At 46.4% G+C, this 20,399-nt stretch overlaps 1 protein-coding gene across 2 annotated transcripts; it reads left to right on the top strand.

Annotated features, from left to right (window-relative positions):
• The first annotated feature begins 12,911 nt into the window (after positions 1–12,911).
• MARCKS (myristoylated alanine rich protein kinase C substrate) lies at positions 12,912–18,844 on the top strand. Of its 2 annotated transcripts, XM_028723211.2 has the most exons (3): positions 12,912–13,208; positions 13,509–13,700; positions 15,601–18,844. In XM_028723211.2, the coding sequence occupies exons 2-3, from the start codon at positions 13,602–13,604 to the stop codon at positions 16,366–16,368; spliced, it is 867 nt and encodes a 288-aa protein (XP_028579044.2). In that variant the 5' UTR covers positions 12,912–13,208; positions 13,509–13,601; the 3' UTR covers positions 16,369–18,844. The 2 variants fall into 2 exon arrangements, with proteins under 2 accessions (XP_028579044.2, XP_077782202.1); XM_077926076.1 differs by having other exon boundaries at positions 12,912–13,700.
• The last annotated feature ends 1,555 nt before the right edge of the window (positions 18,845–20,399 follow it).

The raw sequence follows: 20,399 nt of genomic DNA, 5'->3' as shown, positions 1-20,399 counted from the left end.
ACAGGCGGATAGCAGTATTTCCTGCTATATCCAGTGTTACTTCTTCGATGTGCCACTACACATAATGTTCCACACCCTTCTGTTGGACCATCTCCCACAGGTGATGCAAGAGCATATTGAGTCTTGCTCTAGATGGCTAGCAAGGACATCTGATGCCCAGATTTGAATGAGAATTTGAGCTTTAGTAGGATTGACACTTTGTAAGCGCTGCCTTAATGAGACCACTTTCTCTGCTAATTGCTGGAAAACCTCTTCCACGGCATCAACAGGAGAACTGAAGAAATGAACATGGTATCTTTTTTTGTCTGAGCATGGTGTCTGAGCACTAAACATTTGATCATAATTATGCCCCTACATTAAAGAGTCCTCCATGTGCCCCTTATATTGTGCATTCATTATTATTTGTGCACCTGGTGGTATCAGGGTGGTTACACACTACCCTGCTTTCAATACTGTTTGCACATGCAAAGGTTTTGGGGTGGACATCCGGCTTCATTTCCAATCAGTGCATGTCATATAACTTCCTGTGGAAAACCTAACTGTTTCCACCAAAATGTTCTAGTTTATTTTCTGTCCTGCTTTCATTGCACTACAGCACAACAGTCTCCCTCCAGACAGCAATAAGACAATGATATTGGGGAAACACCACAAATCAAAATGATGAGTTGATGGTCTGAGATAAATCCACCACTAATGTACTAGTATTTCATCAATGGCATGTTGAAGAAGACCTCTAGGGGGTGGGACCAATCTGGATGGGTCCTAAATGGAGTAAGATCATGTGCTATTTAACACTTGAATTGACTGCTGCCAGGAATATCAACAGTGCTGCATCAAAAACAAACCCTTATGATGTTCAACGTGATGCTATTTTGCTTGTTCTGGAGAAAAAGGTATAACATGCTAAGGTAGGTTCTTCTGTTTGATAAGGGCATCTGCTTGTAGCATCAGCTGGTCTAGGTTGGATCCCTGTTACACATCACTAGGTCTTGTTGATCTCTCATCTTCCTCTGAAGGATATGCAAACAATGTAGACCTTACTTAGCAAACAACGTTGGCCTTCCCTCATAAAAGCTTGGTAAATATTAGTAAAGGGCTGAACCCAGCCTTAAACAGCTATAGTAGATAACAAAGCTTTGAATTGTGTGGCACAGTGCTGGGAGAGGGAGAGAAATAACAAAAGGAGAACAACATTTGATGGATTGTACAGAAGTCATAATCCAGAACAGGAGTGAGTAAATACAAGGTGGTCCTGTAAATTTGCTTTTCTTACCCAAATGACTGGCCTGCTGTTCAGTATTGGGGAGCAGGGGGAGCACATCTGACACAAAACAACACCTATATTGTTTTTCATCAGAAAAGCTGAAGGGTCCGTGGAAAAACAATGACACCCCACCTTTTCTTGTGCAAATGCTACATTGTTTTTTGCACAAGGAAGAGGACAACAGAAAGAATGGCTCCAGGGAAGGCTGATACATAGGGAACATCATTTGTTAATGTAACTTGTGATCACTTGTTTTTAATTGTTGCTACTTTCTTTTTCAATAGGAAGGCTTTCAGTGCATACCAAAGAATTGCCTTTTCAGTATGTTCTCAGATAACTGTTGAGGTCAGAACTTTTCAGTAACTTTTGTGAAATTATCCTGGGGACACAGTTACAAAAGCAGCACACAAGGAGTAGTAGAACCTCAGGTGGGAGACACATCATATTTTGTCCATCTTTGGTCCCCACCCTGCACTCAGCTCTTACCTGTGGCTTCTAGAAGCTGTCAGCATGCAACAGCGGCCTCACCTCAGGAAACTGCTTCAACTGGCTGGCTAAACCAGGTGAGGGTAGCCAATGAGTCTCAAACTCTCAGTGGATTAGGAAGGCAGTCCATCTGAAGAAGGAAAACATTGATTCTAAACCTCTGTTGCCTTGCAGGATATCTTCAGGTGAAGAAAAGGCTAAGGAGTAAAGCCAACACTGATCCAGTGAAGTCCCAAAGATGGTTGGATGGCATCTTGTATGCCTCTTTCTGGCAACTCCTACAGCCAAGTTGGTGCAAAACGTATTGCTCTGCTTTCCTTTGGACCACATCTGTAAGGTCGAGAGAGGGGTCTTGCGTGGCGAGTTCCCGCCCCCCACCAAGGATAAATAAAGACACCAGACACCAGAATTTAAGGTTAAATGGGCAAATTAGGCCACAACTTTATTGAATTCAGGAATGAGAGGCATTGGCTTAGGCATTGGTCCTATCGACTATCTGGCTCCAGCCCATTTGCTGGAGACACGGGAAGGGTTAACACCATAGTGGGGGAGTCACCTGCTGAGGCATGTCAACTAGGAGTTCCCCCGGGTCACCGCTCGGGGGCGTGCCTTAAGCCCACACCTCCATAGGCTTCGGACAGGGCCACGCCCCCCGGAGTCCTTTACTGGACCACCCTTCATTCTCTAGGGGGAGGTGATGGCGTTCCTCCCCCCCACACACACACACATCCTCTTAACCCCTTCTTACCAATGCCTAACCGCCAATGCCGAGGAGTTGTGACGAGTTGCTACGAGGTAGGTGAAAAACCAAATGGCTGCAGATTGCCAGTTGGGAAAAATTCCTACCAAGCCCCTTGCGGCGATAGACCGAAGTCCATAGCAAAGTCAGAAACCTACCTACCTAAAGGGAGGGAGGGTGGGAAAACGTGGGGGCTAGCCAGCAAAAGAGGGTGAGCCCCGGCCGCGCCGGCCCTAAATAGGGCAGGCCACGCCCCCCAGCTACCCGATTGGCTGGCTGGGTGGACGACGCGGCCGGGATTCCCCTGCTCTTGCGGGGGCTGAAACCAGCCCCTGCTCATGTGGGGTGGGCGTGAAGCCCGCAACCCCACCTCCTGGGCCAGGTCCGGAAGTGGCTTTGTCATCTGGGCAGCCCAGGACTTCCATACACACTGCCCAGGCTTGTGCCTTGGGGAGGTAATTTCAGTGCTGCTAATGCAGCGGTTTGTCTTCACCATTGGAGGTGGACTCCATTGTATCTCGAGACAGGCAGATGCCAACAACCAACACATACTACACAGTGGCTATAGTTGCTTTGATCCAAATATTTTTCCTTTCCCTACTTTAAAAATGCTGTTAACTTTTTGGTTTTTTTTTTAAAAGTCCACTTGCAGTGTTATGTGAGAAAGGAATACTCTAAACTCAAGACGCTTACAGCACCATCCTGGGTATGCTGACTTGGAAACATGGTGTTCAAAGTGGAGGTGGGCTTCCTCCCACATAAGTATGCACAGGATTGCAACATTAATGAGAACCTTTGCAAGCATATTAGCCTGTGTGTCAGCCTGGAACTGGCTGCATTGGATCAGTGCCTGAGAGATCAGTATCAGCAAAGCCGCCGTAGGCCAGAAAGCACCTTTTGTTCTCAGGGCAAAGAATAGGCATGTTTTAGTTCCTTCACTAGAGCAAAATTTTGTATGCATAGCTCATATCCTACCTTTTTCCTCCTAGGGGTCATAGAAGTGAAGATCATGGAAAACCATTTTATATGAATGGTGCAATCCTATGCATGCTTACTTAGAAAAGGGGTGGGGGATTTTAGGCCTGGGAACCAAATGCAGTCCTCCAAGCCTCTCTATTGGGCAGTCAGATAGAGGCCACACCCATCACTAGCTCTGCTTCACACTCAGAGGGGTTTTTGCTTGGCTGGAATGTGTCCTTGAATTCTGATAATGGATAGAGAAATTGTGTGTGTGTGTGTGTGTGTGTGTGTGTGTGTGTGTGTGTAGAAACTAGCCTACTGTACAAAGGTTGACTGCTGTGAAGAAGGTTCTCCTCTCCTGACTTAAGTGCCACGGTGCTCAGTGGAGCTTACTTCTAGGTTTGAGTGCAGCCTCTATAATGTGGCCCTTGAGGCCTTTCTATTAGGCCCTTCAGACTCTCTCCAGCCCAGGCTTCCTTGGTGTTCAACTTCCGCTGACTCTGCTCCACACTCTTCCTGAACTGTCCTTGGACAGTGGCCTCGAACTGTGGCAAGACTTTTCATCTGCCTAAGAGGATAGAAAGAGAAATATGTATGTGCGTGGAAACCTGGAATGTAGCCTCCTGTAATGCTACTCAAAGCAGTGAGCCACAGGACCATGCCAGTTTGTGAGCCATCCATCTCCAGCGACTTGACCACATTTCAGGTTGAGTGGGATGCTTCAGGGATCAAATGTGGCTCTGGTCCCTGGCACATTGGTGAGGGGGGCGTTTTCTGTCCACCACATCAGATAGTTTGAGAAGCACTGGGGGTGGCTACCATACAAAAAGCAAGGGTCACATCTATTGCTCTGCCCACTTTTACCTCCAGCTCCACTCACCCTGTTTTGTATTGTTATGGTTTTATGGGGCAAAACATGTGGCTGAAGATGCTAGTGTGTCCGTCTGTTTGGTAGTGGGTAGTTAGCAGAAAACCTTTTGATCTTGGAGTGGACTTGCAGGGTCTGTACCAGGTGTTGGACCAGAGAGAGAGACTGTGGATGCTGCTTGCTTGAATAAGCCAGGAGGGCTTGGGGTCCAGAGAGCAGGTAAAGGTAAAGGTAAAGGTACCCCTGCCCGTACGGGCCAGTCTTGACAGACTCTAGGGATGTGCGCTCATCTCACTCTAGAGGCCGGGAGCCGGCGCCGTCCGCAGACACTTCCGGGTCACATGGCCAGTGTGACATTGCTGCTCTGGCGAGCCAGAGCCGCACACGGAAACGCCGTTTACCTTCCCGCTATAAGGCGGTACCTATTTATCTACTTGCACTTTTAAGGGTGCTTTCGAACTGCTAGGTGGGCAGGAGCTGGGACCGAAGGACGGGAGCTCACCCCGCCGCAGGGATTTGAACCGCCGACCATATGATCGGCAAGTCCTAGGCACTGTGGTTTTACCCACAGCGCTACCCACATCCCAGAAGGGCTTGGCGTCCAGAGAGCAGGTAGTATAGCTACAAACACCTTGTTAAATAAAGTAAATAAAAATAACAGATAGCATCATCTGTAGATTACCTGGAGTGATCATGTACAGCTTTGCTCATTCTCCCAGAGGCCACACCATACATTGAAAGCACATTTATAGCACTTTAACTCTCATGGTTAAAGCGATTCCTTGGGAAGTATAGTTTATCACCTCCAGACTATGACTCCCTACATCCTTAAATTACAGTTCCTAGGATTCATGTATGGTGAGAATTGGAGTGTAGCAGTAAGAACCTTATTACCCAAGATGCCGAGTCAGATGTAGAGTTTTTATGACAATTACAAAATTCAGCTGCAGAAACTTCATTCTACAGGTGTTTTGTCCAGATTATGGCTTCTAATTCTTTCATCCTTCAGCAGGTTTCCACTAAAATCCCATCCCATCATTACATTTTATTTTATTTTGTCTTTTTCCTCATGTCTGGGAACAACTATGGGAAAGTTTTAGTGGAAACCCCTTCAAACTGCAGGCTTACAAAGAAAGCTCTTCTCTGCTTCTCTTCAGCACCAGATCACAGCCTCTTTTTGCTAGACTTTTCCAAAAGAAAAACAGAAATATCAGGAGGAAGATTACTCGGAACTCGGTGTTAGGTTAAGTTTGATTCTTATCCAGGTATCAGTTTAGGTCAGGGTCGGTCTCCTTCAAGGGACAGAGGGTGAAATTGTACAAGGCAAAACCAGTCCCAGCCCCATGAATCACAGACATTTTAGAAGCACACCAGGCTACTCATGCCAAGATTCTGCTTACAGCCACCAGGAAAGCCAGTTATTCCAAATCTAGGTCCAAATCTGGCTCTCTTGCATTAGAGTTCCACTAAATCTTGGACTATCCTTGTTGCTGGCTATTCAAAGTGAGTTGTTATGTGAGGGGGAGGGGGAAGAGACCAAATTTTACAGGAGGAAACTTTTGGGTTTTGTTTTTTTGTTTTTGGCCTGCTCAGTCTCTTCTGCAGCTTACCTTATAAACAAAGTTTCTTCACCGGTGCTAAATGAGTCTGCAGGTGCTCAGCGCTAATTCCTTTCCAAGCCTCATATTGAAGAGGTGGTACCAAAATGCCCTGGAACATGTTTTTCTTTGGAAGAAGCTCAATCAACTAGCAACATAAGTAAGGAACTGCTGGTACATCTCACTAAGTATCCAGGTTTGTCGAGTGGCATTTATCCATTCTGCAAAACCTTAAGATGTGGCCCCTGAAGGTGTTTTGTTTTATTAGTTATTTACTGTTTGATCTCAGTCAGCCACTCCGTGATCAGAGCCCCCCGTCTGCCAAATAAAGATGTTGAAACTGCCTCACAGCAATGGGCTGTGGAAATGGATATTTATAGCACGTTTTACATGATATTCTCCCTTTGGAATATAAAACATAAAACTTGGCAGAATAATTCATCACGTGCATAGCACTTTGCAATGCACCAAAGTACTTTCCTATCTTTATCTCGCTCTCTCTTTTGCCCACACAAAACAAGATATTAAAATTCCAGGGGATTTTGTTTTTGTTTTACCGATGGGAAAATGAGGCTGAGAGTCAGTAACCCACCTGAAGCCACCCATTGAGATTTGAACCCCAAAGTCCAAGGCTCAAGTCTAACAAGATCATACCTTCAGATCCGTGTATCTGAAGAAGTGTGCATGCACACGAAAGCTCATACCAAGAACTAACTTAGTTGGTCTTTAAGGTGCTACTGCAAGGAATTTTTTTTGTTTTGACTATGGCAGACCAACACGGCTACCCATCTGTAACAAGATCATACCTGTCAGTTCTACCTCTTTGTCTGGCTGATCTACAAGAAGTGAAAGATGCATCTGTAAATGCAATAGATCCAAGCTTGATCATTCTGACTCATCAACAGGAAGATCAAGGAGATTCAACAAACACATCTTCTAATTAGCAGGTACTCACTATATCTACAAAACAATGCTAATATAGACACATAGGTTTTGGGGATGCATGCTCAGCAACCTCTGTGTAAGATAAAACACATAATTATTCTGTCCATTTTACATCAACAATGAAGTGTTTTGCCTCCTTAAGTCCATCATCCAGTTAAATTAACACTTCAGTGGGACTGTTCTGATGTAAGCGTTTTGCAGGCAGATGTGTAGAATCCTGGTCTATCAGCATCATCATCATCATTATTATTCATGAATCACTTCCTATAAAGCATCATGAAGTGATTTCACAATGCTGTAAAAACACACATAAAACAATGGCATACACAAAACTGTTTAAAAAAATCACATATATAAAGAATCGCGCACGCACGCATATATAATACATATATAAAAAACAATTTCAAGTCCAACACAGATATGGACTGTGGTAAAAATAAAAAGAAAGTCTTCATCGGGCACCAAAAAGACAACAGAGATGTTTCCTGTCTGATTCGCAACTGGGGGAAGTTCAAAAATTCAGGTGCCACTACACCAAAGGCCCAATGATAAGATAATATTTTCAGGATGCCCTCTTCTGTGGAGTATTGTGATTAGTTGGATATATAAGAAATGGGACTCTTTTTAAGGTATCCTGGTGGTATCCCAAGCCATTGGGATTTGTTCCCGGGTACCAGGCTGGTAGGCAATTGGCAGCTACTGTAATTCAAAAGAAGTGTGATATGATGGTGATATTTTGCAAGAAAATATATACTGAAAGGACCAGCATGAGGGAAGGGTGAATAATTCAGAACACACTTTGATTCAAAAGGACCGTGAATCAATTCCTGGCATTTCCATGTAAGGCTGAGAAAGACTCCTGTCTGAAATCCTGGAGAACTACAGTACTGCCTGTCAGTGTAGACAATACTGAGCTAGATGGATCAGTGATATAACTCAATATAAAGCAGAATGCATTGCTTATCTATGCTAGTGTAACATAGTGACCAGAGTGTTATGGGGAACCCTGTCGGGCATCTGCCTATGCAGCAATGAAGCACATTGAGTTGTACAACCCTTTCTCCCAGCCTAACTTAACATCAGGGGCTTGGTAGTGCAAGTAAATACACACCAGGCTTCTCTGAGCATCTCACAGAAAATGTCTGAGACAAATATGATGAATAAAGCATGCAGAAGTAAGTTCCAAAATCAAGGGTACTTACTCCAACTTAATGTATTCAGGATCAGGGTGTAAATTTTCCAAATTGCATATACTCCCGCTAGGAATCATAAGTGCTCCCTGTGCATATAGCTTATATTTATATCTCAATTAATTAAGCACTGTGAAATCCTTTGGGGAGTAAAAGGATGGTACATGGATGCCTGGTGCTTATAGCACATTTATTGGAGATTTGTAGTGTGACTTTTAAACGAATGTTTAAATGCAACTTCCTCTTCCATTTGTCTTCTTCCTTTCAGTGTAAAGTTGTCTTTACCGGGTTTATTATATATCATATCATTTATAAATGTAGAAAATGCACGTACAGTGTGATCTTCTCAGGCATGAGCCCTGTTGAATTCAATGGGACTTATTCCCGAGTAAGCATACAGAGGAGTGCAGTCTTATTCTTTTATGATATTCAGCCCAACCTAGATTTATGCAGCCATAAGTTCTGTTCTGTTCAATGAGACTTGAATGCTGCTACATAAAGATTTGTTTATTTCCATTTACATGGATACTGAGAATGGTGAGGGTGAAATAGGGAACTCCATAGTAATCCAGACACTAACTCTTGCATTTAGCTTGACTTAAGGCAGGTTAAAATGTCACCACCCCTGCATGGAAGTGGACAATTGGTGTGTCACCTGCAGCTATAATAACTAAAGAGTGTAAAGACACTTGCTACACTGTTTATCTAAATTGCCGGGAGCCATAATGCTGAAGAGTCCTTAGCTGGCTTGCCCAGTGAGCTCACAGAGAAGTGGCTAGCTGAGTGCATCACTTCACTACGGGCACAAACTGGTTCAGGCCAAGTGGTTCAACCCAGAGCTGTTTGTAGCATTGGGCCAAATAGTTTGGAAGAGGCACTGAGACAAACTCATTGATCAGCCAGGAAAGAAGTGAAACTGCTAGCCAGTCTCACATGCAGCAGTGTGAATATTTAGGCCGATGCTTAATTCACACCTGCCTGTATTAGGAACATTTCCCAAATTATCTTTCAAAATGACTACCACCAGGAAACATCTGAATCCACCCATGTTGGGGAAAACAGGACGGCCTCAACATGACAGGCAGGGCTGCAAGCACAGCAGTCTCCTCATCCACTGATCTACATATACAAAGACATTCTGAACTTCTGGAAATTCTACTCTTGCAGCTTTGAATGGCACCAAGTCCCACCAAAAAGGAAAAATACTGACCCTCCTCTGGTGTCTTGAAAGGAAACTATTTATCTCCAGATTTAGGCAGCTCTACCACACTTTCTCTAAGGAGAGTAAGTTTGCATGTGATTTTTGTCCACCCTTTTCCTGTCTCACCCTGTTTTTTCTTCTTCGCCTTTTCCCTTTCCTGTATCAACCTCTGGACTCCAAAGTGAATTATGTTTGTCACTGGGGTTGCCCAACTACTCCTATGAGAGCCAAGGCCTCCTGTGTCACCTGAAAGCCTAACAAATGCATCATGTCAGGGATATGGAACCTGGGGCCCTCCCATGCGCCGCTGAGCTCCATCATACATTGGCCATGCTGGCTGAGGTTCCCATTCCAGGTATGTCTTCATAGACTTGAGTTCCTTTCATCCTATGCACCACACAGTCTGCCAGAGCTTATGTCACAGTAAATGTGTGAAAGGTTTTCAGGTACCACAAGACTCTTTGTCATTGTTGGTTTTGCTACAGTAGGCTAACAAGCCGAGAGCCATTGCAGCATAATGGTTACAATGTAGGGGAGCCAACTTGAATAAAATTTGGGGAGGGGAAGTAAGCCCCACCCTGCATAATTGATCATAACTGAACCAGACAGAGGGCCTTCTCGGTAGTGGCGCCCGCCCTGTGGAACACCCTCCTATCAGATGTCAAGGAAATAAATAACTAACCGACTTTTAGAAGACATCTGAAGGCAGCCCTGTTTGGGGAAGTTTTAAATGTTTGAAGTTTTATTCTGTTTTTAGTGTTCTGTTGGGAGCTGCCCTGAGTGGCTGGGGAAACCCAGCCAGATGTGCAGGGTACAAATAATAAAATTATTATGATTATCACAAGATGCAGTGCATGCACACGGTTTGAATAGCAATGCCCATGAACTGGGGGGGAGGGGGAGGCAGCCCCTTCAAATATTTCTGTAGGGGGTTGAAAGGACCTCAGCCCCTAGGAGTTGGCTCCTTTGTTACAGTGCTGGACTAGGACCTGGGAGACAAGGGTTCAAATCCCTACTTGGCCATAAAAACTCACTGGGTGCCTTTGGACCAGTCACTGCCTCCCAGCCTAACCTACTTTGGCAAAAGAAAAGGTAGGGAATAAATGCAACAAATAAATAATCAACAAACATGGCTCCCCCTTTGGAAATGGTTCCAAGAAGTTGTTCAGAGAAAGGAAATGAGCCCCCCTCCCCGCTCTCAGAGCTCCTTTGCTCTCTTGGGGTTTCTTCCAGCTGGTTCCTTTGCGAGTCTCCTCCCAACTCCAGCAGCCCATCCTCCTCTCCACCCAACCCCCCGCCCCTCTTGAGGGTCCATCTGCTTGGTGCTGCCGCGCCTCGCCCTCGCTCGCTCGCTCGCTCCCTCCCTCTCACGCGAGCCCCTCCCCTCCCTTTCGAATCTTCCCCGGCCGTCGCCTAGGCAACCAGCCGATACCGTGTAAATAGGCACCCTGCAAAAGCAATGCAGCCGGGGTAACAAAGGAGCAATAAAGGAGCCGAGCCTTCTCAAATGAGGCTGGCCGAGAGAAAAGAAAGGAGTCCCCAGACTAGCTCAGTTTGCCCTCCCTTTGATGCAGATGCTTGCAAGAGATGCCTGTGGCCGTCGCCGCCGCTGCCTCCTTCCTCTTCCTCCTAAGACAGGATTCTCAGCAGCGATTTAAACCGACAGCTCCCAAATAATGGAGATGGAAGGGAATATGGTGGTGTTCCAGTGACGAAAAATCAACAGGCTCCAAAACTGCACCTGGATGCTAATGGATTTATCCAGATGACGTTTCGGTTGGGGACTGCCACATGTGCACACACACACGCACACGGTCGGTTTGCATCAACTAGTGCTGCCGGCTGCCTGCCCGATTTCCCTAAAGGGCGATAAGCTCTGTTTGTTGGCACGATGCACATCTACAAAAAAAGGGGGGGGGGGCTCTAGGGGAATATAACTTGGAGAGCGAATAATGCATCGAGCTGAAGCAGCGTGTCTAAAACCGTCGTCGTCGTCGTCGTCCCCCATCCCCTTTCCAAAAGAGCGAGAAATAATGATTAAAACAAAGAAATCGCGGTTGGCACTAATGGATTTCCACCACGCGATCCATTTTTCCCGTCCTCCGGGCTGGAGAAAGGAATTGCATTTGAAGGAATACCGCGGGGGAGGCGAGGGAATAAGGAAGGAAGCGGGGAGGGCGGGGGGAAAGAGAGGAGGAAAGCTTGATGTAAAAACCAAATGCCTCGTGGTGTATTTTGCCCACAAGAAACTAAATATTCTTTGACTGAGTGCCATCTTGCTAAAAATACTAGAGTGTTGGCAAGGGAGGGGGGGGGGAGTATTACTGAACGGCAGTGAGTGCACAAATCTGGAGCCATCACACAATGAAGTCCGTAGGGAGGGAGAAGGGTGGGCTGGGGAGCTGCTGCTTTGCAAACCCCCTTTTAAAAACCATCAACCCCCCCCCAACCTCAACCCACCGGCTTTTTGGTATCCTGAGTGATGCGATTGCTTTCGAAGCAGCGAGAGGAGAGATCGCTCGGCGTTTGCTATCACTCCACTGTAGCCATTTAAACTGAACGGGCGGAAAGGGGGGGGGGAGAGAGAAAGCCCACCATGAAGCTATGCTAGGGTTGTACTAAACAATGCAAAGCTAGGTGTGCCCAAAGCTCACGGATTTCGATGGGTGGGGGAAGGGAAGGAGGTGAAGTATAGGATCGGGCTGCGCGGTGCTTAAGGTGGGAAGCCCCCTCCCCTGCCTCTGTCGAAATCCAGACCATTCGCGTTTGCACACAAGCCATCATGGCTCCGACGTGCACCACATGGAAACGAATCAAGACTCCCGTTCCATTTGGCTAGGAGCGTTTTCCAAGTACACGTGGACGCTTCTCTCGCTCTTTTTGGAAAACACACAAGCAGCTCTTCTTGATGGCATTGGCTTCATTTCATCATCATCATTTTTTTAAAGGGGCTTTGCAGTCTCAGCAGCTTTTTTTTTATTTAAATAATTTAGATACAAATCAAAGTTAATCAGGCAGCGAGATTTAATTAGACCCGTAGACTCCTCGCAAAATATTTTATTTCAAACCAATAGTGATGGGGGGAAGGGCACTCTCCCTTTCCTTAGCCATGGCAGCAGCGGCGACGGCAGCAGCTGGTGGAAGCATTTTTCACATCTGGCCTACAGACCTAATAACGTTCAACTCGTGATCTCGTTTGGCGAAACTTGATCTACGTGGTTTAAATACCTTCCAAATTGGGACGATTGAACAATTGCAACCAATTAAAGGGGGGGGGGGCAAAACCTCGAGCCTCCATATCTGTTGAGTCCTCCACCCCCACCCACCTCTTCGAGCTGAAAAGGGGGAGGAGGAAGAGGCATGGGAAGGGGGGGGGAGGCAGCGGGGGCGAGAAGATGAAATCACAAACACACAGACACAAGTCAAACCATTGTCTCTAACTTAACACGGGGCTTGGGGGGGGGGGGGCGGAGGAGAAGGAAGACACGGAGAGACAGACACCAAACAGAGGCTCCCACCACTGCAAGAAGAGGGATACCTTCTCTCCCTCTTCCTCACCCCCCCCCCCGCTTTTTATGAGGAGTGTTCGTCCGCCAGCGAAAGGAAAGGGAAATAAACTCTGTCTCCCACCGTGCAGCGTTCGATCCCCCCCCCGCACCTCCCCCGCTTTTTAAAGAGAAATCGGGGTGCACGCTCTAATCTCATTAATTTATTTATATTCTTCGGAGTATTAATTATCAGTCCAAGGCCGATTTCAAATTATTTGCAATCGCAGCTCCATTGTTCGCTCCAATTGGAGGCCCCGCCCCCTCTTTTGTCTGGCGGCGCCGTGATTGGTCGGCGGCGGGCGGGGGCTGCCGTCAGCGCTCGGGAAGCCCATTCATCTGTGCACTTGGGCGTTGGACTCCGCATCTTATTAGCGACCAGGGAGATTTCTCCATTTTCCCCTTGTCTACAGTACGGCTACAAATCTGGGATTTTTTATTACTTCTTTTTTTGTACTAACCTTGGGCTTCTAATATTTTTGCTCGACTTTTTTCCTCCTTCCTTTTTCCCCCCCTTTTGCTTCTGCGCTGCTGCTTTTTTGACCTCTCCAGCTTTTAATTTTTTTTTAATAAAAAAAAAAAATCCGGGAGTGTACATATTTTAAAATAATCGGTTGTCTTCTCTCTTTTTTTCCCACCCCCACCCCCATCACCTCCTCCTCCTCCTCCTCCTCCTCCCCCTCTGGTGTGTGTTTGTGTTGCTGCTCTTCAGGCTGCTGGTCTCCCAGCATTTATACGAACCCACCGCTCTTTGTTTCCCCCCTTCTTTTGGATCTGTTGAGTTTCTTTGTTGAATAAAACCAGCATGGGTGCTCAGTTCTCCAAGAACGCTGCAAAAGGCGAAGCCGCCGCCGAGAAGCCCGGGGAAGCGGTGCCTGCGTCGCCTTCGAAGGCGAATGGACAGGTAAGCGGGGTGCAATGGGGAGAAGCGAAGAATGGTGATAATGGAATGATGTCTCTCTCGCTTTGAAGGAAATAAATGGTGTGCACGGTGTTTCGTTCGGCTCCCACTTTCTTGCTTGGTGGGGATGCATGGCTTTAAAAAATAATAATCTTGACTACAGCCCTTTAAAAGAATGGTAATGAAAAGGAGTGGCTTTTCGCACTGCTGTGGACCCAGTGTTTCAGGCGTAGTAGTGTGGTGGAGGCAGAAATTTGCTAGATGCTTGTGTACAGTGAGATGTGTTTTCCCTTTGGCGGGGTGAACAGTTTGCTTCTTATAGACTGGCGGCATCTTTGAAGACCTTTTTGGTGTATTCGTGCTCTTGGTTGGAACTGATCGTGTGCTCCTCTCTCTATGGCTTCCTATCCTGTAGCAGCCCCATTTCTGTTCTTTCTCTCCCCCCCCCCTCCATTTCTCCTCTTTGGCGCGTGAGGAGAGTGTAGTGGAGCTTGGTAGTGATAAGGCAATGGCAAGCGACAGCGGTGCTTGGTGGGTGGGGGGCGCTGGAGAGTTGTCCGTGTGTATTGGGGAAGGGGCTAAGAGACCGTCTTCTCCATCTTGCTTGCTGGATCCTTCTTCGCTCTGTCGGTTGCCTGCATACAAGCCTGCGGCACACGCTGAATGTGGTTGATCGTAGACGGCACTACGAGATCCCCCCCCCCCCCCGTGTGCATATTATTGTTGTAGCCAAGGCTACTCTCCCGGCATTGGTGGGAGATTAGGGCGAGATTTTCGGAGAGGCGCTGCTGTGCGCGCGCTTTGGAGAGCTGTTGCTAAGGGATGCGCGAGCGTGCCGACGGCACCGGGCTGAACGTGGGGCAGCCCGGGCGGCTTGCGCGCCTGCAACCGCGTGCATGTGCATGTTGCATGTGGCGGCGCTTCGCTCTCGGCCGTGCGCGCCACGCTGTGGAGGGCGCCGGGCTGCACCACGCCTCTTAGCGGCAGCTGCTGTCTCGTCGCCTCGCCGCTCCACGGAGGAGCTGGAGGCGCGCTTTGCATAGAAATCAAAAGGCAACCGGTGCGCTGGGGAGCGGAGGCGCCGCTCCTTCCACTACGGTGGGCGGGAGGTGGGGATTTGTCTCTCCGTTTGGCACCAGGAAGGAGGAGGAGGAGGTGGTGGTGGTGGTAGAAGGAAGGGGCTGGGAGAAGCTGCGGCTGCGGACGGAGCTTTTGTTCGCCCAGCAGAGGCGATCCTGGCCAAGGCGACGCTTCCTCCTGCTTCGCCAGCGCTTCTCTCCGAAGTCTCCTCCCTCGCCGCTTCGCTCCTCCTTCGGGTGGATTTGGCAAAATGGAGCCGCAGTGCCCTCTGCCGGCGGAGACTCCTCGCTGCCTTGGCCTCGTTCGATTCTCGCAGGGTGTGTTGAGAAAAGGTGGTGGTGGTGATGATGGGTGATGCTCGCGCGGGGGGGGGGGGAGTGTTAAATAAATCGCAGAAGGGAAGAAGCAGCGTGGACGGCGGCCACGCGGCGTGTTTCCAAACGACGCTGACTTGACGCCGCGCCCAAATAGCTGGGTGGGGGGAGCCCTGAAGGGACGAGCCGGAGTGAAAAGGGCGCGGGGAGGAGGGGCTTGCGTCTGAATGGCGTCGCCTCCCCTCTCCAGAGCCCGGCCATTGCGTCACGCGCGCTCCTCGGGAAAAGCAGCGGGAAAGTCGCTGGCAACGTGCTGCCGTGGCTGGCCCAGGGAGTTCTGTCACACAAGCTGATTTGTGCAATGCTAGGTTCCTTTGACTAGATTCATATCCCTTTGAAAGTGCCTCAATGGCACAAACAGGGTTTGTATAGTCCTGTGTCCACCTGTGCTTGAAGTCTTCCTCTCGCTCCCCCTTCTCCTCGAATAACGCTGAGTTCATCTCTTCCAGGAGAACGGCCACGTGAAGGTGAATGGCGATGCCTCGCCAGCAGCCGCCGAGGCGGGCAAGGAGGAGGTCCAGGCGAACGGCAGTGCTCCGGCCGATGACTCTGTGAAGGAGGAGCAGAGCCCTTCGGAGGCTGCCTCGGAGAAGGAGGCGGCCGAGGCCGAGAGCACGGAGCCGGCCTCTCCCGTCGAAGGGGAGTCCTCCTCCAAGGCCGAGGAGGCAGCCACCCCTTCGTCCAGCAACGAGACCCCTAAAAAAAAAAAGAAGCGCTTTTCCTTCAAAAAGTCCTTTAAGCTAAGCGGCTTCTCCTTTAAAAAGAACAAAAAGGAGTCTGGGGAAGGAGCCGAGAACGAAGGGGCGGGCGCTGCGGGAGAAGGGGGCAAAGAGGAAGGGGCGGCCGCCACCCCGGAGCCCACCAGCAACGAGGAGGAGAGCAAAGCGGCCGCCCAGGAGGCGTCTCCTTCCGCTGCCACCGCCGCCACCGGCAGCACAGAGGAGGCCAAAGAGGAGGCCGGGGGCTCTCAGGAGGCCAAATCGGAAGAGACTGCGCCCGAGAAGCCTGCTGGGGAGGAGGCCAAGCCTGCCGAAGAGCAGAAGCCCGAGGAGAAGCAGGAAGAGGCGCCAGCTGCCCCCAGCGTTGCCCCCGAAGCCAGCTCAACTGAGCAAGAGGCGCCCAAAGCAGAGGAGCCGGCGGCAGCGGCGGCAGCTCCTACACAGGAAGCCCCGTCCGAGTCTAGTCCAGAAGCTCCACCAGCTGAGTCGGCAGAGTAAAAAAAGAGAGAGAGAGAGAGAGGAAAATTTGGCAATTTTGAGATGATTGAACTTTTCTTCCCCCCCGTTTGTTTGTTTGGAGTGGTGCCAGGTACTGGTTCTGGAGAACTTGTCTACAACCAGGGATTGATTTAAAAGATGTCTTTCTCTTTTTTGTCTCTACCCACAGATCCCATCTCAGATCATTCTGTTACCACCATTCCAACCGGCAGAGGAGAGACTAAACGCCTCCCTCTGCCTCGTTCCTCCTCCTCCTCCTCTTTTTTTTTTTTTTTTTGCATCAGTATTAATGTTTTTTGCATACTTTGCATCTTTTACTCAAAATGTAAACTTTTTTTTCTCTGTCAATCTATGGACATGCCCATATATGAAGGAAATGGATGGGTCAATAAAGGGATAGCAAATGAAGTGATAAGGGGTCACAGTGGGGAATTAGTGGTGCAGATAATTTGCCAAGAAAATGTGCCACAAGAAATAAGGGGTTAGTCTTTTTTAAAAAAGAAAGTTATTACAATGTATTTTGTGAGGCAGATGTTCTATAAGGTTTACAACACTACAAGTCTTGACTAAGAAGGAAGAAGAAAAATTCCAATACTCAGATTTTAAAAAAAAGATCATAGTCTTAGGAAATTCATTTAAACCATAGGAACTTTCACTTATCTCATGTTAGCTGTACCAGTCAGTGATTAAGTAGAAATACAAGTTGTATAGGCTTTATTGTTTATTGCTGGTTTATGACCTTAATAAAGTGTAATTATGTATTACCAGCAGGGTGTTTTTAACTGTGACTATTGTATAAAAACAAATCTTGATATCCAGAAGCACATTAAGTTTGCAACTTTTTCCACCCTGCCCATTTTATTTTTATTTTTTTTGTAAAATTGCAGTAATCTTGGACCTTAAAAGAAAAAAGAAAAAAACCACACACAATTTTAAACTCAACCAAGCTGTGATAAGTGGAATGGTTACTGTTTATACTGTGGTATGTTTTTGATGACAGCAGACGATGCTTTCTTTTTCCAGTTGTCTTTCAGAATAAAGAATAAAAACCAGTTTCAGATGCAATGGTTTTTGTGTAGCATCTTGTCTATCATGTTTTTGTAAATACTGGAGAAGCTTTGACCAATTTGACTTAGAGATGGAATGTAACTTTGCTTACAAAATTGCTATTAAATTCCTGCTTAAGGTGTTCTAATTTTCTGTGAGCACACTAAAAGCGAAAAATAAATGTGAATAAAATGTAGAATTGGCTGTGTTTCTTTTTCTGGATACTCTTGATAGCTTAGTAGATAGCCTGTATTGTCTAAATTTGTATAAAAGAAGGCACTTGTTTGCCACTTAACATTATTCTTTATTTCTAAATTACGGATTGTGTGGTCTTCTGGCCCTACTTAAAAGCTGTATCTGTAGAGGGAAGAGCATTCAGGCCTTCTAAATAGAGATGTGCATTGGCTTTTGAATGAATAACCTGTGCTACTTTGGACATATGATTGGCTAATATGTCAGATCTGGGGGGAGGGGGGACAAGATAAATGTGTTCACAACAAGCTTGCACAAGTTGACTTTAGCTAGAATGGATATGTGTGTAGTCAGAGCCTTGAGGACCACTTTATGGTACATTAGATTATTATCTCTTAGCTTGAGTTGACTTGACACTTTGGCTGTGGTTGTTTGGGATATCTTGGGCTTAGCCTGAGTTTTCAAACAGGGATGCCTGAATTCAGGTGTAAGACAGCAAAGGTCCAATCTTACATGCGACTTCTTAACCATTTCAGCATCTACTTCAGTGCCTAACTTTAAGCTTGCCAGCCTTGGAAGTTTGGCCTAAAGTAAAAAAGAAAAGAAAAAAAGTTTTTGTTCTACCAAATTGTTGAGCAATACTTTTTGTATGTTACTCCCAGCTTAATAGGTGAGCTAACAAACAAACAAACAAAAAAGATTGCTATATTTGTCTACAAAAGGGTCACTTGGTGCTTGCCTTTTAACTGTTTAGACTTTTGGGCTAATTTCCACCAAAATTGCTCAGGGCAAAATATGCCTTAATAAAACAGTAGGCTTTTGTAAAAAACAAAAAAACCACAAAAAACAAATACAGAGTAGTAATGGTGTTGGAGGGTGGAAATTGATTCAAGGAAGTGTTGCTCCTAGGTTTATAGGTGAAATTTAGTGTTACACTTAACTTGCTTCCATCTATGTTTTCAGCAGTAACTTGCTTTGGAAGCAATTACACTCACTTTATATGAGAGTGGCACATTAGCACCTTGTTCCCTAAAGAACAAAGCCTGAGCTGAATGAAGTTCAATGGATTCCATACTGAATACATACTCTTATTCAGCTGTCCACATCTTTTTTATTTTTTATTTTTGGCTTGTATATATACTCTGGTCACCCTGGTATTATTTCTCTGTAGTGTTAGAAATGTATTGACTATTATGCTTTAAATGGCCATGGGATGAAATAAATGGATGTAAAATGAGATCTTCCATACTGGTGTCGTTCTTGGACTGCATCTGTTGGGAACACAACATTCATACCTCTTGATAAAATGTTGACAACAGCATGGCTGCCCTCCTCTCTTCTGTTGCTCTTGGTGCGTCATAAATGTGTGTTCTTAAGTCAGTAAAATAAAGCTGGGCTTGATTTTTTTATTTTTTTACATATTCTGCACTTAAATGGAATTCTCTCCATCTCCAAAAACTAGCTGGGACACAGTTTTATATACAGTGGTACCTCGCAAGATGAATGCCTCGCAAGACGAAAGGGTTTTTGGTTTTTTGAGTTGCTTCACAAGACGAATTTCCCTATGGGCTTGCTTCGCAAGACGAAAACGTCTTGCAAGTTTGTTTCCTTTTTCTTAAAACTGTTAATACCCAGGGTGCATTGCTTGAAGAGGTGCAGTTGTGACTTGACTTTGAGGAGCAACTCATAGCACATGGTGTGGTAGCCTGCTGGAGAATGTTGGGGCCACTTCTTAAAATTACTGCAGACTTAATACAGTGGTGCTTCGCAAGACGAAAAATTCGCAAGACGAAAAAACTCGCAGAACGAATTAATTTCGTCTTGCGAGGCACCACTGTATATCAAGTCCCACTGCTTTCAATAGAACAGAGCCAGCTGGAATGCTGCAAACTGGGAAACGCATGTATTGTAAGGTACACTTATCTCAGAACTTTGTGGGGCAGCAGTTCTCTGTAGAGCAATACCTTTGATTTGCCTCTGTATCAGGTCTTCCCAAACCTGGTATTTGCTAGATGCTTTGGACTAACAGGTGTTCTAAACCAAAGAATATGGAGGGCACCAGGTTGGGAAGATTGCTTTGTGCAATATATAGAATGGCTGGAATTCACACTCTCTGAAATGTGCAGATTACATGTCTTGGTTTCTTAATTATGTTAAACTAATTATTTCCATCCACCCCCCAAAGATGTCCACTATTGCATCACTCAAGATTCTTGGTCACTTGTAGAATTAACTGCATAGTTAACAAATTTCTGCTCCTCCTCCCTGAACATGTCTGGCTTCTACAAGCAGTAGTGTGAGTGAAAAGTGCTTTGTTGACACCAGTACAGTTGGTTAGCCAGTTGGAAGCAAAATGCTAGGTTAGACAGCCATGTGGCCTTCTATAGTAGTCTGCTAGATTCCAGTCTACACTGAAGTTGGATAATTTATCTTAATGTTGGACAGTCGTTTATTTTCCTAGTACAGGAAACACTGCTGTGGATTTTAAATTATTGCAGGGATTATTTCTCAAACAATATACTATCAGATGTCCCATAGTGGAACTACCTAATTAAATGAGTGCCGCTGCATAGCAAGTGGAGGATTAAATCGGTGGATGTTGAAAAAGAATAGCACACAATAGAATTCTATGGAACAATTGAGTTTACCATGGAAATTTACTGTTGAATATTTTTAATTGGCAGCTAACTTACACAGTACTTGATGAACAAAAGTACTGAAGCTGCATTCTTAACCTTGAAGCAGCCCATTCGTTAAATAGCACTTTCTTTCTAAGGGTGAATTAGGTGCTG

The sequence above is a fragment of the Podarcis muralis genome, chromosome 3 (genome assembly GCF_964188315.1).
Source record: "Podarcis muralis chromosome 3, rPodMur119.hap1.1, whole genome shotgun sequence".
Lineage (NCBI taxonomy): Eukaryota > Metazoa > Chordata > Lepidosauria > Squamata > Lacertidae > Podarcis > Podarcis muralis.
Note: the sequence above shows the minus strand (reverse complement) of the source record. Positions and strands in the feature narration are given on the sequence as shown.

What these genes read in the sequence shown, in the direction of transcription:
- MARCKS (XM_028723211.2), top strand. Translation starts at nt 13,602, where the DNA reads ATGGGTGCTCAGTTCTCCAAGAACGCTGCAAAAGGCGAAGCCGCCGCC. An exon ending in CTTCGAAGGCGAATGGACAG is followed by an intron (nt 13,701 to 15,600) that starts GTAAGCGGGGTG and finishes CATCTCTTCCAG; the next exon opens with GAGAACGGCCACGTGAAGGT.